Below are 16063 nucleotides of genomic sequence, written 5' to 3' on the forward strand. Positions count from 1 at the left end.
GGGCACGGTGAACCTGCACCGTGCAGACGCTGTCGCCCTCTCGTGTGGCAAGCTGCGCACACAAGAACTTGTTTTCGGAAGTGTAGTTACCCGCACGTTACGCGTCATCTGGTTACGCGGCTTCACGCTTTTCCTTATGGAGATTAGATTCTGGGTCGTTATGGGCCACAGCCCCGATCGGATTATGAGGCACGCCGTAGAGGGAGGGGGGGGGGGGGGTGACGAGGCGTTAAGTTTGACGCCTAAGGTGCTTTTAAGGCGCACGCAAATCTAAGTACGCGAGCGCGTTTCTTTTTTGTTTTGCGTGTCGCCCCCATCGAAATTCACGACAGGACTGGCGACTTCGAGCTTGGCAGCGCAACGCTTTTTCCTTAATCATCAGCACAGGAAGGGTTGACGGGACTTTCTGCACACGTTTTATGAAACTGAACTGGTCGTCCGATTTTGACATGCCGAAGCGAGACACGGGATACTAGAGACGACCCCGTCATTGAGGGTGCCACGGTGTTTTTTTTTTTTTTTTTTGACCGCATGGCGTTGTTTGAAGCGCAGCAAAATCACGGTGCACAACTTCCGGTTGTGATCAACAACAGTTGAGACAACTTCGGAATGTGATCGCCGCAGTCGGGATTCGAACCCATGCTCAGCAGCCATAGCCGGTTAGCCACTGCGGTGGCTATACATACTATTGCAAGGAACAGCCGTTCAGTTAGTAAATAACTCAAAAGTGGTGCGTATACCTTAAGCAGCGTCTCAGTTTGTGCGTCCAGCACCAAGTGTGGTTCGAACTATACTCTGTCTGCGGTGGCCCCTATAGTTCTTCATCGTGTCGCCCAAATTATGACTCGAATACACAGTGTCGTTCAATAGAACGTGGCCGAAATGGCTCCAAGACTGCACGGCCTCGCCCACTTAAAGAAATATTGCTTTTATATATACCGCGCTAACTGGAACGGTGCTCTACAATTTTTCTGATGTTGGCGCTGCCGTTCCGTCTTGGTGTTCCACCGTGAGCACCGCGTTGGAGCTCATATTTAACGCGACCGTATACGTCCTGTCACAGAGACGCAAGCATCGTATACTCCGGACTGCCATCTTTTCGCCATCCCCGTTTGGCCAAAAATGAGCACGCGTAAACCGGCGCTCCCGCTTGAATCCCTTTGCCTTCACCTCGCTATGCAGCCGAACGCCGAATCTTTGAAGGCGTGCACCAAGCAAACGCCGCCTACCATTCTGAGGACGACTTACCGACTCTCTGCTTTAGCGATCTCTTTTAGGTAAACAGCGGCCCTTATATTCGCGCACACCAAAAGCTGCAGTGGCCACTGCACGTATATACGGCGCGGAAAAAAAAGCTGCTTTTCTGACACTTCGTCGAGTTGCCCGCGAGAAACGCCGACGCGCCATGTTCGCTTATTTTTCCCGAACCGTACCGGTTCGATCCAGATCAGTGCACTCCCAGCCTCGACGGCTGGCCGAAGAGTTTAAAAAAGACCTGCGCGCTTATCGCCTGAAGGTCAGTGAAAGAGGAGGAGAGAGAAGAGAAAAAATAAAAAGCGAAGGCGGGGGAGAAATGTAGCGGGAGACCAACGAAAAGCTCCTCGACTAGTGATGCCAGATTCAGAGTTCAGGGAAATCAAACCCGGCGCGATCGCGGTCGCGCCAAACAGTTTCTGGACCCTTCGGGTCTGTGGGCCTTCCGTGCCATCGCGGTGTAGGTATGGAATACCCGAAATGCCAGCTGGCTGCTCAACGATTCGTGGTAGCCAGCGATAGCTCGATGCGTTTCGGAGAGCTGTTTGCAACGCCAGTGAGCGGCAAATCTTTGCAAAAGAATATTCCCCGGCGCCACAGTTTTCGGTTGCGTTCTGTTTCACATACCTCTCCGCAGTTGGAATCCCCAAGTGTAATCCTCGACCCACTAACGCGCCGTGTTTATTACAGCGCCATTTAGCGGTTTCGTTCCGGTGTTTTATCCAAACGAGAAGTACTTAGGGCAGTAACTCTGTGGCAGTGTATAAAGAACCGATGCTGCCCGTGGGCTACGTGACATTTCTTTTTCTTTAATAAGTGTATAACCCCGAGATGAAGAGCCAATTCTTGCAGGTGTCTCAACGCCCTTTGACCGATCACTATAGAAGCCGCACATGTCCTAGTAGACGAGAGAGAACTGATGGCAATATGACTCTATATAAAGATATATGTAACTATATATAAGATACCAACTGAACAAGCCGTTCTTGTTTTGCGACATATTCGCGTCATCTCTCGGCGGTATGGGCACCTTGCACAGACCAGATGGCGCTACGACGTTTTCATTTATCACCCCAGTGTCGCCGACAACAAACCGCTATAGGGTCACAAGGAAAACGAGACCACCGCGCGTGCCAGTGTTACGAGCCGAGCCCATGCTTGGGAATCTTCGCGCCTCTGGTACAGAGCGTCACACAATCGGCATCACATATGCAGAGCGTCCGCACTTGACTTCGCGGTAAGCGGTCGGAGCTGTCAGCGCGATTGTTCCCCATCGCGCCCCTTGATTCTCGCTTCCGCGCGGCTCGCTAGGCACTCCTGCTACGGCGTTTCTGTCACCGTGGAAAGCTTCAGCACGAAGTGCCGAGTGGATTCTGTGTGATCACGTGCACAACGCAAGTCGAACAACCCGCGTGTGCCGCGAGCAACGAGTTTGCTCTTGGGGTAATAAACCGGACTCGACGACGTCCCTTCGCTGTGCAAAGCGAATGTCAAAAAGCTCTGGACGAAACGAACGGTACACCAAGCCCCGAGTTGTATACGTCGTCCTTGCAGGTCACGCTTCTCACGCACAGACATTTTTGACAACTACAAAAGACGTGAAAATTTTCCTGCAGCTGGCGTGTCAATTAACGAACGACCTCTCGAGAAGGAAAGAAACGTCTCCGAAGTCTAATCTAAACGGACACTTATCAACACGCGGGTGTACGCTACGCAAGCTTATTACTCACAGAAGCAAAAGCCGATTCCCTTACAACCGTTGGAACACACACACACACAGACAATTATATATATATATATATATATATATATATATATATATATATATATATATATATATATATATATATATATATATATATATAAGCCAGCTGCAAGGACGGCTGCGTTGTATGTGAGTAATGAGTGAATGGTGGAACGTCGAAAGCTGACGCCACGCGACAGTGATATATAGGCTGTTCAACTCCACGGCGGCGGTTCACGGACGACTGCTGCAACCGCAATATACGTCAAAGGACGGACGCCGATCTGCGGCAGTGCACTCGTGCCTGCCTTCAAACTACGACAGCTGGCGCTTCCAACCTACAAAGTTGATCAATCCTGACAGCGCTGACGGCGCGATTGTGCCATCGCGTAGTATATACGCTTTCGCAGGTCTCGAATATGTCTTGAAAGAACCTGTCATTTTTGGGCACGCAACGAAGAGAGTCGAGTCATGCGGCAGCGACGCTGTACTCTCAGTAAGAAAGATCCACCAGGGTCACCGTGTCAGCGAGCATACTTGCGATTAAGTGTCACGGAGCACCTGTTACATAACCCGTAGACGTCAGCATTTGATGTCGGCGCTCTGCGTCGAGACCACTGACCGCCGCCGGCATCTTGCGACAGCTCACATCGTGCACAGACGGCGGATGAGAGAGCACACCGTTAAACGCGCGGTCAGTTCTGTATGGTAATGCTTAGCACCTTTACGCTTGCTTCAAACGCGTACTGGGCCGGGTGCGTAGAAACGAAGCATGCCCTGTACAAGCACTGCTGGAGCAGGCGGCTACAAAGACCCGAACCTAGACGCTACCGCGCGCTCTTCTATAAAGAAGGCGTGATTCTATAAGAAGGCGTGAACTGTCGTCGCCTGTGCTGAAACGACTGTCTCTGCTTCTTCTGCACGATAGGTACGCGGACAGTGAACACATTTATACTGATGGTTCCACGAACATCCAGTGTTCGTCCGGTGCTGTGGTTGTCCCAGCAAAAGCTATTACCATCAGCTTTAGGATTGACCACCCAACAACATCAACAGCTGCTGAACTAGCTGCTCTTCGCGCTGCACTTCATTTCGTCAATCGGGAGCCACCTCGACAATGGTCAATCTTCAGCGACTCAAAGGCAGCCCTACAATCTGTACTATCAGCTCTGCGTCGCGGGCCATTCGAACAGCTCGTATTCGATATTAGATGCCTACTCCATACATCACAGGCGAAAGGACACCACGTCACGTTACAGTGGCTGCCAAGTCACTGCGGCGTCACTGGCAACGAAGATGCCGATAATGCCGCTCGGGCAGCTCTTGAAGACGCACAAGAAGAGGCCATACCGCTTTCAAGATCCGACGCAGCTAGCAGACTTCGAGTGCTTGCACAGGAGATCACGCTCTCTCTATGGTGCACACGAAACAGCCAGACCAACCAGAGGAACCGTCAATACCACCTGCCCTCTTTGATGCATCTCTATACGCCAACTGGACTCCGCCGAAGAGAGGCGACTCTGCGTTATCGCTTATGGCTAGGGGTGGCTTTTACGAAATCTTACTCATTCTGCATTGGAATGGCCGACAACGCTCTCTGAAATGCCTGTCTTTGCGAGGAGACGCTGGAACACATTTTGTGCGACTGTCCTGAATATAATGTTCAGCGACAGTCCCTGGCATCCGTTCTAACGCACCTTGACACTAGACCATTGTCCCTCGACACGATTTTCATATGCCGCCGACAGAAGACATCGCAGGTGAAAGCGACGAAGGGACTACTTCGGTTTTTGTAAGAGACGGGATTGGACAAGCGGCTGTGACAGTGATATCACGTACCATGCCAGATTGATGGACTCTAACGGACTATGTGTGTGTGCTGTGCTATGTGCTCTCTCTCTCCCCCTTCCCCATCTTTCATCGCCCCCATCCCTCTCCCATGTGTAGGGCAACAAACCTGTTCAGCTAAACTGGTGAACCTCCCTGCCTTTCCTTCTCCACTTTTTCCTTCCTTCCTAGCAATACACAAACGCCTGTTCTCTTCGTTGAATTAAATGGACACGCCCAAAACAGTCCACAACACAGACACACGACCCGGCTGATGACGCGCGTCATATGTTTGCGCCCCCAAGAGATATTTCCGCATACTGTAGTTACCGACGCACCGAACGGCTACACACTGGTTGCCCGACAACCTTGTATGAACAGATATTGCGTGAATTTCACAAAGTACGAGCTAAAACATCTCCAAATCGTTTCACAGCACGCGACAGCAACACTTTCATGCAGCGCCGCGCCGAATCGCACAAGACAGAGAGGAGGAAAGGCTCGCCGCGAGCCCTTTCCTCTTCACATAATGAAAAGATCTATAGTGCTACTAGAGGTAACACGGCCATCTTGGTTAGGGCAAGTTAGATGTGTCGGAAAGCCTGCTTACGCACTTGCATGTAGTCCACAATGCATATCGATTTCTTGCGCATGCCCAACTCTCAGAGCAAAGCAGTTCTCAAGGGCGATAATTGCGCGATCGAACACAAGGGATCTTTTTTTTAGAAGATATGGTTAAAAAAAAAAAAACCTTCTATAGTACTGCGATATGGAATGTTTTTCGTCAGCGAAACGAACAAAACTACTGAAGTGGGCTTCTCCACGCGAGGAGTCGTGTGACGGGAAAGCCAGCTCTGACGAACGGTTTTCTGGGAGTCATGCAAGTGTGGCTGTGGCAATTAAACTGTTCGCAAGTGTTGATAGAACAGCTTCATGCTACAGTGGCACCAGAAAACTAGGGGTCTATAACACGTTCTCGTAACGTAGAGTACAACGGTGGTGCATCCTCACACCAACTTTTTTTTTTTTATAGACAAGCTTATTTAAGTCGCATGCGGTAGACGGTAGCATTCTGTCACATCAGCTCACTTCCTCGAGCAGACGGTTGCTCGCAAGACAAGGCGCAGTGTAGCTTTCCCCAATGAAAGTTTCACCGGTTAATTCTGCGTTTATTCCCTTTAACGCACTTAAGCAGAGCGTTAAAGAATTCATAAACAATCAGCAGGTATCCACCGCAATTCGCACGTAGTCAAAATATGTGGCGAATTCACTGATATTCCAGCCAACATTTACTAGCACCGAACGTTCCTTTTTACACACTCGAGTTTTTTCTGGCTGGCACTTGCGTTCGTTTGTAGACTGTCGGCAGGGAAAGCTCGAGTAGTCCACGCACCCTCACGTCATTTCGTAAGCTGTGAGGTGTGTAGGCCGAACAAGGTCAAGAGCACTCTTTCTCGAGACGTTATTTCACCTAACGCTGGAGCGTCAACGCCTACCGCATGGACACCACAGCCCTGCACCAACTCCACCCAAGACCTGAACAGCTACGAGACGGAATCCCGCAGCTTAAGAAGGCGCGGGTCAGGTGAAGCAGCGACATCGCCAAGGCCATTAGAGCACTGAAATAGAAACCTTACTCTCTAAACATATTACGAGAATTCGGCTATTTCTCTCTGTCTCAAGACTGTTCCGTTAGAAAAGTTCAGTACAGAGCCGTTTGCGCTTGCCTCTACCGGCCCAGGAACATTTCTACTTAGCGTCGTTGCAGATGACAGCGGCGTGCATGCAGATGACAGCGGCGACCCGACTTAGCTAGCGCGCGAAAAGCTAGCCGAGGGCGGTCAATAGCACCGACTTTGTTATTCCAAGAGTAGCGCGAATTTGGAATATTATTTAGTTGAGCTTTTAAGTGAGTGACAGTGCCACGTACTTCCGCGTCTTGTTTCTTATGTTCGTCCATTAGTTCTTCCCGTCAGTGTAACACTAAGCGCAACACAATCATGAACGTCCACCAACTAATAGAGTGACAGTGAGTCAGATTGACAGAGAGTGTGAAATGGCGAGGAGGAGAGTGCACGAATGACGAGAGTGAGCGAGTGAAATTAATCGAATGAATTAATGAACGGAGGAACTTTATTAGCAAATCTGTCGCCAATGACAAGGAACTAAGAATGGGAAGGCGAGCATGTTGGTGGTGTCAGTAATGCAACTCTTAGTACACGTGCTTGCCCCGCCAGACAGTTCTGGCGTCTCCTACCATTGCGATAGTAGATCCTGGCGCCATCCGGAACCTGTGAACCGGAAGCGACATGAGGCGACGAGGTTGGCGGAAGCGGCGTCGGTGGGGGCACGGGTGGATGCGGCGTTGCCACGGGATCGTCTCGTGGGCCGACGTAGGGAAAGCGTTTCAGGAAAGCACCGGTCGGAGAAAGCGGCACCTCGGGCACGTCGCTGGTCAAACGAGGGACCATGCCCTCTTGTCCGTGCCAGGCCTGCCGGATAGTGGAAGGAAACTAGACTCAGTTTCTCTCGTCTTCAAATGCGGATGTGTCATGTCAAACTTTAGCAGCTACACGTTTCCTGAGACCGCCAGGTGGTGGCTTATGCCACAAGGGGTACGCCACTAAACTAGGTGCTTCGAAACCAAGCTTGTGGTTTCAGTCTATCTATAATAGGGACTAGAGCTATAATGGTATCCAATGCGGCAGCGCGATGGCGTTGATAAGCTATTCGTGAAGCCTGTCTATTCGCCCGTGCAGACGCCTTACCTGGTTGGGGTACAAGCCGGCAGCCGCATCGGGCCCGTCGTCCAATACCGAAACCGAATTGCGCACTCCGTGTCCCATCTGTGGCAGTCTAGTGGGGCCGCCGTCGGCAAACTGCTGCGACTGCTGCTGGTTCCAGTCCCCGCCCGCAGCACGAGGCCTATGCGGTGCCGGAAGCGGGCAGTGGTAGTAGGGCTCGGTGGTGCACAGGCGAAGGGAGAGATCCATCTGCAGGCAACGCCCGAAGGGCGCGGATGTTGTACGGTATATATTCTCTTCAGACACTCCCCCCCCCCCCCGGTCCACGTACCCTCGTATATATAAACAACAGCTTTCATCATTTTTCTAAGTTAAGCCAGGAACGATAGGCTAAAATAAGCTGGTGTAACAAAGCCAGACGCAGGTGACACCGTATGTCGAGTATTCAATAATTTTAACGCGACAGCGTTAAGGGCCCCGCGTCGCAGAAAATCCGGCCTCGGCGTCCGGCGTCGGACATCGTTGCGGCATGAAAGATCTTCGAGCCAGTAATACCCAGGCCCTCCATGTGGCGCAAGGAAGCTGCTGAACTAATTGAATTTCTCAAGCTAAAATATGTAGAAAAATCATAAAGTACGACTTACACACAAACTAAAGACATGATAGCGTCGGATTGTAATTTGGCTATACGAGAAAACATAATTCTGTTACGCGAAAGCTGAAAGCGCCGGCGCGTGGGCATCTCGGGGGCCACGGAGCAGCGCGCCCGGTTCCTTGCAATACCTTCAGATGGCGCTCGCCACCGCCGCATCGCGGCCCACGCAAGAGGCCGCGTTTCTACCACAAAGCCCACCTTCGGGCATAGCATAGCGTTCGCGGCCAGCGTTTCCCGGTAAACGTTACGGTTACATACGCTCCAGTTGCCGGGAAGCGTGTTCAGCAGTCAGGGACCTATGAATGCTGTCGCGTTCAACTCTTAAAGGCGTGTGTGTGTTTAGGTTTTCTTTCTTGTTTTTTTATCCTTCTCTTTCTCTCCCCTATCGCATCCCCTTGCCCCTCCCCCAGTACAGGGTAGCCAACCGGAGATAATGTCTAGTTAACCTCCCTGTCTTTCCTTTGCCTTTCTCTCTCTCTCTTTCCATAAATTATTGTACTCGTCCAAAAATCCGATCCCCTATTAGCTTCGGCCTGCAATCCGATGGTATTTCGATTATCCTTTGCCTGGTTTATTATTTGAAACGGTAGCCCACTCATAATACGTTATCTGTACTACTGCTTCTTACATTTCTGCGTTGCCTAGCCGCCGATTGCCCAATCGATGCACGTACCCGGGATGTCGACCTTCGCGAGGAGGGACGCAGTGCTGTGCCACCTTTTCGGTCACATCTCTCGGTCACGTCGTAAACAAGTCTGAGCAAACTAGAATCGAACCAACGAGCTAACCGGCCAGTGGCTAGGCGAGGGACACATCATCGGGTCCCTGGAGCCCGTGGGGGCAGGCGGCGGGGGCGGCGGCTGGAGCTCGTAGTAGCAGCAGCTCGTCATCGCCGCAGAGTCCGCGGTAACAGCCGGCGCGCGCGGCTCGTCGTACCGGACTGTCGTCGGCTGATGCTCGAGGGTCGCCGGGGAGCAGTTTAGGGAGCAGTAGGCACCGGCGCCACCGTACGGGGTGCACGACGTCGAGTCCGCCTCCGGCCAGGAGGGCGACGACGGCTCCACCTTTATGTCCTGCCGGGAAGAGCAGCGGGAGCGAGAGAAACGATTTCACAAGCGGTTTTCACAAACGGCAATTCGCAAGAGCGAAAAGCAAAAAACTGAAGCTACGGATGACGTCGCAGCTCTGGATTCGCTCCGACCGTGTGCGATTTCTTCGAACCTCTTAACACCTCAAGTTCTATGCTTAAAGAATCGTTACCTTCATTTCTTATTCCGGCAAATTTATTTATTTGTTTCTACATGCTGCAGCCCTTTAGCAGGGCTATCGCAGGAGTACTGGGCGCGTGGAACAAATGAACAGTGTAAAAGTAAGTAAACCTGTAAAAAAAAAACAATGCAGTCAAGTGCTCCTTGTACCTCAGGCAGCACGACTGCTGCTATGCCTGCGGTAGACTAGGCCACAGAGCCGACGTCTGCCCATCGCCGGAGGACAAGCTATGCAGGAAGTGTGGGGCCAACAACCCCGACGACAACCACACCTGCTCGCCTACTTGCAGCCTCTGCGGGGGCCCGCACGCCACAGCGGACAAGATTTGCAAGCAAAGATTCCAACTCCCGTACATCGTTCGGCGGAGGAGAAGGGAAAGAAATCCGGAATCCAGGAATCGAGACCCGTCACCAGCACAGACAAGCGCCGACAGCGAACCGGCTAAACCTTCCAGCAGGCGCTCCCGCTCGAGAAGCCGCTCGAGGTCCAGGAGCTGTTCCCGGTCCAGGTCCAGGAGCCGTTCCAGGTCCAGGTCCCGGGGCCGCTCAAGATCGGGAAGCCACTGCCGGGGCCCACAGAACAGGGTCCGGTTCGAGGAGCCAGCCTGTGCTGGGAAACAAGGCGCCACTTGGGCAGACAGGGTTGGCGAAGGTCATCCTAATCCCAAAGCCCGGTAAACCGCCGAGCCTGGACAACCTCCGGCCAATCTCACTGACGTCATGTGTAGGGAAGGTGGCCGAGCACGCAATCCATAACAGAATTGCCGAGTATATCGAGACCAACGACCTTTTCCCTCACAACATGATAGGTTTCAGGCCAGGCCTCTCCACCCAGGACGCCATGAAGCTTATCAAGATCCAAATCTTGGAACGCTGCACTCGGGACACGAGAGCCATCCTTGGTTTGGACCTGGAGAAGGCCTTTGATAACATCCGTCACGAGTTCGTTCTCGACGCCATCTCCAAACTCAACCTGGGCTCGTCCTTCCATGCCTTCGTCAGGTCTTTCTTGAACAAACGATGCGCCATCCTCAAGGCTGGAGATTTGGAATCGGAGAAAATGGAGCTGAGCAGAAGAGGCACCCCCCAGGGGTCAGTCATCTCACCACTCCTCTTCAACATCGCAATGGTCGACCTCTCAAGGTATCTAGGCAAGGTCCAGGGCATCGGTCACACGATCTACGCGGACGACATCACTGTCTGGTGCGCGGGTGGCAGTGACGGTCAAGTCGAAGCCGCTCTCCAAGAAGCTGTCGACACTACAGAGCGTTTTCTAACCGACACGGGACTCCGGTGCTCCCCGAAGAAATCGGAGCTCCTACTCTACAGCCCAAGTAGAAAGGGCCGCAAGCCACAGAACTGGAAACCCCCCTCTGAAATTGACATTAATCTCTACACCAATTGCGGAGATCCCATTCCCAAAGTCGCGTCCATTCGAATCTTGGGAATGACACTCGAAGGGGCGGGCTCGAATAACATCACCATTCAAAAACTAGCAAAAAAGACGGACAGCGTCATCGGTCTAATCAGGCGGGTAGCTAACAGAAGGAGAGGCCTGAGCGAAGAGAATCTGTTAAGGCTAGTCCACGCTTTCTTGTTGTGCCATTTTACGTACGTAGCGGCCATGCACGTCTGGAAGAGGGCCGAGCGAGACAAGCTAAATGCCATGATAAGGAGGGGGATCAAGAGCGCGCTCGGACTACCCAACTACACACGCACCGACCGACTCCTGCAGTGGGGTATTCATAATACCCTGGAAGAGATTGCAGAAGCACAAGAAAGGGCACAGATTCTCAGGCTCTCGGGCACCAGGGCGGGCAGACGACTCCTAACTGAGATGGGCGTCCCCCCGGCCACTGTCGAAGATGCCTACCAGGGCCTTCCGAAAGAGCAGAAAGATAACATCATCATATCGCCCGCCCCGCGCAATATGCATCCCCAGCGCAACGCGGAAAGAAGGAAGGCCAGAGCGGTAGCGCTCCTACGCCGCGCAGCCGAACTCCCTGGCGGCAGCTGCTTCGTTGACGCGGCCCAGTATGCAAACAGCAACAATTTCACGGTAGTTTCAATCAACCACAGAGGTTCGACCGTTAACGCCGCTTCGGTACGAAGCACGTCGTCGCATGCGGCCGAGCAAGTGGCCATTGCCTTGGCCCTCCTGGACGACGGACATGCCAATATCTTTAGCGACTCCAGGGCAGCCATCCGCGCCTTCAGCGTTGGCGCCGTGTGTAAGGAAGCCTGTCGCATCCTCGAAGGCAAAAGCATCGCCACCCACACTCTCACGTGGTTCCCCGCTCACATGGGATCCATCATGGGAGGCCCCACAAACCTCAACGAGCTGGCCCACTCCAAGGCGCGAGGTCTCGCTTTCCGCGACCATGGAGAACTCCAACGCCGGCCCGCAGTGGTGGAGAATAGAGATCAACCGACCACATACAACGAAATTGCGCAGCACTTTTATCTCGGCAGGAGAGGCTTTCCCCTTCCCCACAAGAAGTTAAATAGAGCGCAGGCATTGACCCTCAGATTATTGCAAACAGGTTCATATCCCAACCCGGCTTTATTCCACAAAATTTATCCCGACACCTATGCCACTAGTTCTTGCAGGCACTGCAATGACATCGCTAGCCTAGACCATATGCTCTGGCGTTGCCCCTCGTTACGAGGCACGGAACAAATCAATGTGGACAAGTGGCTCTCCGCTATCAAGAGCCCCGATGCCGGGGCGCAACTATGGGCTGTCCAGAGGGCCCACGATGCGGCGGTCGGGCAAGGCCTGACTGTCCCAACGTGGGAGCGGCCCGCAGCGCGCTGAGTCGCGTACCTCAGGACCTTATTAAAGTTTTGCATCCATCCATCCATCCATCCAAGGTGCAAATAAACAAAGGCTAGTAAACGTAGATGCAGCGTCCTAGAAATGAACGTGTACGAAAATAATTTAGTTCAAGGTGCAAATAAAGATGATCAATCTCAGGCTTTCAAAGACACATTCGACAGCCCGGTGGTTCATTCCGTATGTAGCTCCGATTCAACCAGGATACCACGTAAAAATGCCACGAAAATGTTGCCGAACATTGTTATAATTTATATCCGGATTAAAAAAAAATACGTTGCATGTCCTATGTCTTACACTCACCAAGACATCAATGAGAGGGCCTTCCTTCTTTTGGGCTGCGCGCAAATCGAGCCGCCAACGCAAGTAATCAACGTGTGATTATTTAGCGTACTTTTACAACGTCTCCAGAGCGCCAAACGGGAAACCAAAGCTGGAACCCGGCCTGGTTTCAGCTTCGGTCCCATTGCTGCCCCTCAATTGGCTTCCTTGGAGGTCCCGCGCCGCCTGCTTCATTGCAGCCTCAGACGTTCTTTCGAGACCTCCGTTCACCGGTGTTAATTTCGATTTCCCACTCTAAATGATCTCGCAGGAACAAATCACACAGTATATGTAAACTGCTTCCCGCAGAAAGAAGCGTGAAAGAAATAAGAGGCGTGCTCTATCTGGTGCTACATGGCTGTTGCCGCCGCCGGCATGGAACGTCCTGCAAAGAACTTATCCCGATGCCTTTCGCGAAAAAAAAAAAAAACTTAGACCTTAGCTTTCTTTTCTATTAGTCAGTCCATTACCGCACAAATTGCGAGATTAACAGAATACGTGATCTGTCTAAACTGGCTTGTCATTTACCCTTATATAGCGTCCCTTTAAATGACAACGACAGCGGCAAGCACGGTCGGCGATCGCCCAATCTTATCTCACTGATTATCTTCATCACCTCGCGGCACCGCACATTCCAGAGCAATCGTTGGCGCTCGCGAGACGAGCGTTGGAATCGATATCGAATTGGCGACAACGATCGCAAAATTCTGTGAACAGCAAATGCGTCTTGCTGCCGAGCGATAAATCAACAGCGATAAATTCACGAAGGCAGTCACCGACAAGAGGTAAAACAGCGGAATCACGGAAGTACTTCAGCTATACATGGGGGCGCTTCAGGTGAGCCACATACAGGGTGTCCCACATAACTTGATCGAAGAACTTAAAAATGAAAGGAGCGTCGGAAGCGAATTGAACCGAACGCATACTATTCGCAATAGCCTATAGTAACTCAGACAACTTGTTGTTTTCCCGCTAACTCACTAATTAAGTTATTTTACCCAACTGATTATGTATTGCCTGAGGACCTGAAGTATGACAGGCAGATTTGCAAAAAAAAAAATTAAATTATGGGGTTTTACGTGCCAAAACCACTTTCTGATTATGAGGCACGCCGTAATTTAGGACTCCGGAGATTTCGGCCACCTGGGGTTCTTTAACGTGCACCTAAATCTAAGTACACGGGTGTTTTCGCATTTCGCCCCCATCGGAATGCGGCCGCCGTGGCCGGGATTCGATGCCACGACCTCGTGCTCAGCAGCCTAACACCATAGCCACTGAGCAACCACGGCGGGTAGGCAGATTTGTAGAGCCACCTTCAGAAAAAACATATATATATATATATATGAAGTTCTGGTAAGCTTTGTGCTGACCAGGCAAGTTTGTGCGGACCATAAGGAGGCTTGCACCCCCTTAGAACGAAAATCCTGGCTACTTGTCTGAAGGCACGCATGCATACTGCAATGAACCACATTTATTCTGCTGGCAACGGTAGTGTACAGCTTGTCATGTATGTAAGCAACGTCATTCCCTCTACGGTGTCTGGACGCTTCACGGTACGTGAAGCGAATGAGTGACATAAACTGATCGAGTGAAGTTCAGCCTAATCCCAGTTAACGCACCCCTTGCATTAGTGAAATTCTCCCCGAAAGAATTTTGACTCTCCGACAGTTTACAGCGAAGCTGTTTATAGCTAGGGTGTCGTGGATGTTTCGTGTCCACGAACAAATGTGCGTGTGCAAAAACACGCCTCTCGAATTTGATGCAAAATCGCTTCGGTTTATGCGAAAGCTTATAAGTCTCATCACTTGGATATACTTCTTCAGAAGATTATTTATCAGTAGGTACCATTTTCGAGGTCAATAGACTCTCAGGTAGATAACTTGGTGGGGGAGGGGGGCTATGAACCATTTATTGTCTTGCGTGAAGGTCAAATTTCTCGTTTGGTGGGCATAGAAATGCTTACGTATTTAATAACAGAAGTGTTACCAGAATGTGTATGCATACTTATCGCCACGATGACGACCGATCAGGACAATAATTGCGTCCGTACCATTGTTTGAAATTCCATGTGAGCTGCGTGTCATGTGCTAAACAGCTTCGCTGGTCAACCACCTTCACAAGAGTGGAGTGGCTTATGTTTTTTTTACATCATACAGACCTTTTTTTTATGAGTCTTTATTTCTGCGTTTAATAGGCGAAGCCTTGCGGCAGAAAAGGGGTGCTCTATGGGGGAGGGGGAGGCTGACCGGTGCTCTCCTTACTTATTTTTATTTTATTTTTATTATTATTTTTATTTTTAAGTTGTCTGTGACAGATACGATAAATTTAGTCATTGAGCTGGATCATTCCAAGGAGGCTTACATTACTCGCAAAACAAATTTAAATGCATAATTGAGTAATTACGAAGACTAGCTTATTGAATTTTCTTCGTTACCCCATAGCACGTATAGCAAGTTACCAATCTTAGCCGGCGAGTTCGCAAGACGTATCCACTTGGAACGAATTTTCAGGATGACACCAGTTTCGAGATGGTGATTCCGGAAGGTGGAAACAAAATAGAGGAGCGTTCCAGTTACTTTGGTGCTCCACTGCACAAAAGAACCTCTTTCTTAAAGAAATGGTACAATTATGTTTACCGCATGTATGACGGCGCATATCTTGAAACTGCTGCCATGCTCAGTATTCGGTGCAGGTGCATATGCGTTGCAAACCCACCGGATACAATTCTCAAATGGCACTATGTGCCGTGAAGTAATAAGGTTAAAATTAGAGAGTTTTTAATTATTCAACGATGCATTTCCATCTTTCCGGTGAATAATGTCCACCGCTTCGAGTAATCCAGCTCAAGGACTACAATTACGATATCTGCCACAGGCGATTTTTAAAAATTCTGCATGATATAAAAAAGCGCATAATGCGGCCACCAAAGTCGATTTCAAGTAAGCGATTTCGAGCTCGGCAACAGAGAAGGCCATAGCTGCTTATACCCGTGTCACACGGGCACCCACCAACTCCTTTGGGATAATAGACCGCGAGGCTTCCTAAGGGAGTTCCACCTCAAGGAAGTTGTGGCCGTATCACACGGCCAATAACGAGGTTTTAAAAGTATCTGCCGGAGGCGCATTCAGCGGTGTTTTTTTTACAAGTACAAGAATGTGATTTCTAATTACGCTCGTAGCTATTATAATTAATTCACTGTGGCGGGTGATTAACAACTTCTCTACGCCAAGTGTAATATATGGAGTTCGCTTCCCGACTATCGTCACGGCCAATCGATCGCTCGCTCCGGAGATCGCAGTGGCGACGGAACCAGAAACCAACTGTGTACCAACATTTATAGATTCACCTCGAGTAAACCGACGTCACTGATATTAATCCGTAAATTTTAGAGCGCAGCTCTTAAGCCCCGCTCCT

The 16063-nt window shown here is 50.8% G+C and overlaps 1 protein-coding gene across 2 annotated transcripts in view; it reads right to left on the reverse strand.

The window, feature by feature from the left end:
- The window catches only part of LOC142587804 (uncharacterized), a 72710-nt gene that overhangs the window by 34671 nt on the left and 21976 nt on the right, over positions 1–16063 (reverse strand). For both annotated transcript variants that reach the window (XM_075699075.1, XM_075699074.1), the window contains exons 4-6: positions 9013–9297; positions 7594–7818; positions 7083–7317 (exon numbers count right to left, since the gene is read on the reverse strand). In XM_075699075.1, the coding sequence (XP_075555190.1) occupies positions 7083–7317; positions 7594–7818; positions 9013–9297 (745 nt within the window). The remainder of the gene's footprint in view (positions 1–7082; positions 7318–7593; positions 7819–9012; positions 9298–16063) is intronic.

This window comes from Dermacentor variabilis, chromosome 7, assembly GCF_050947875.1.
Source record: "Dermacentor variabilis isolate Ectoservices chromosome 7, ASM5094787v1, whole genome shotgun sequence".
NCBI lineage: Eukaryota > Metazoa > Arthropoda > Arachnida > Ixodida > Ixodidae > Dermacentor > Dermacentor variabilis.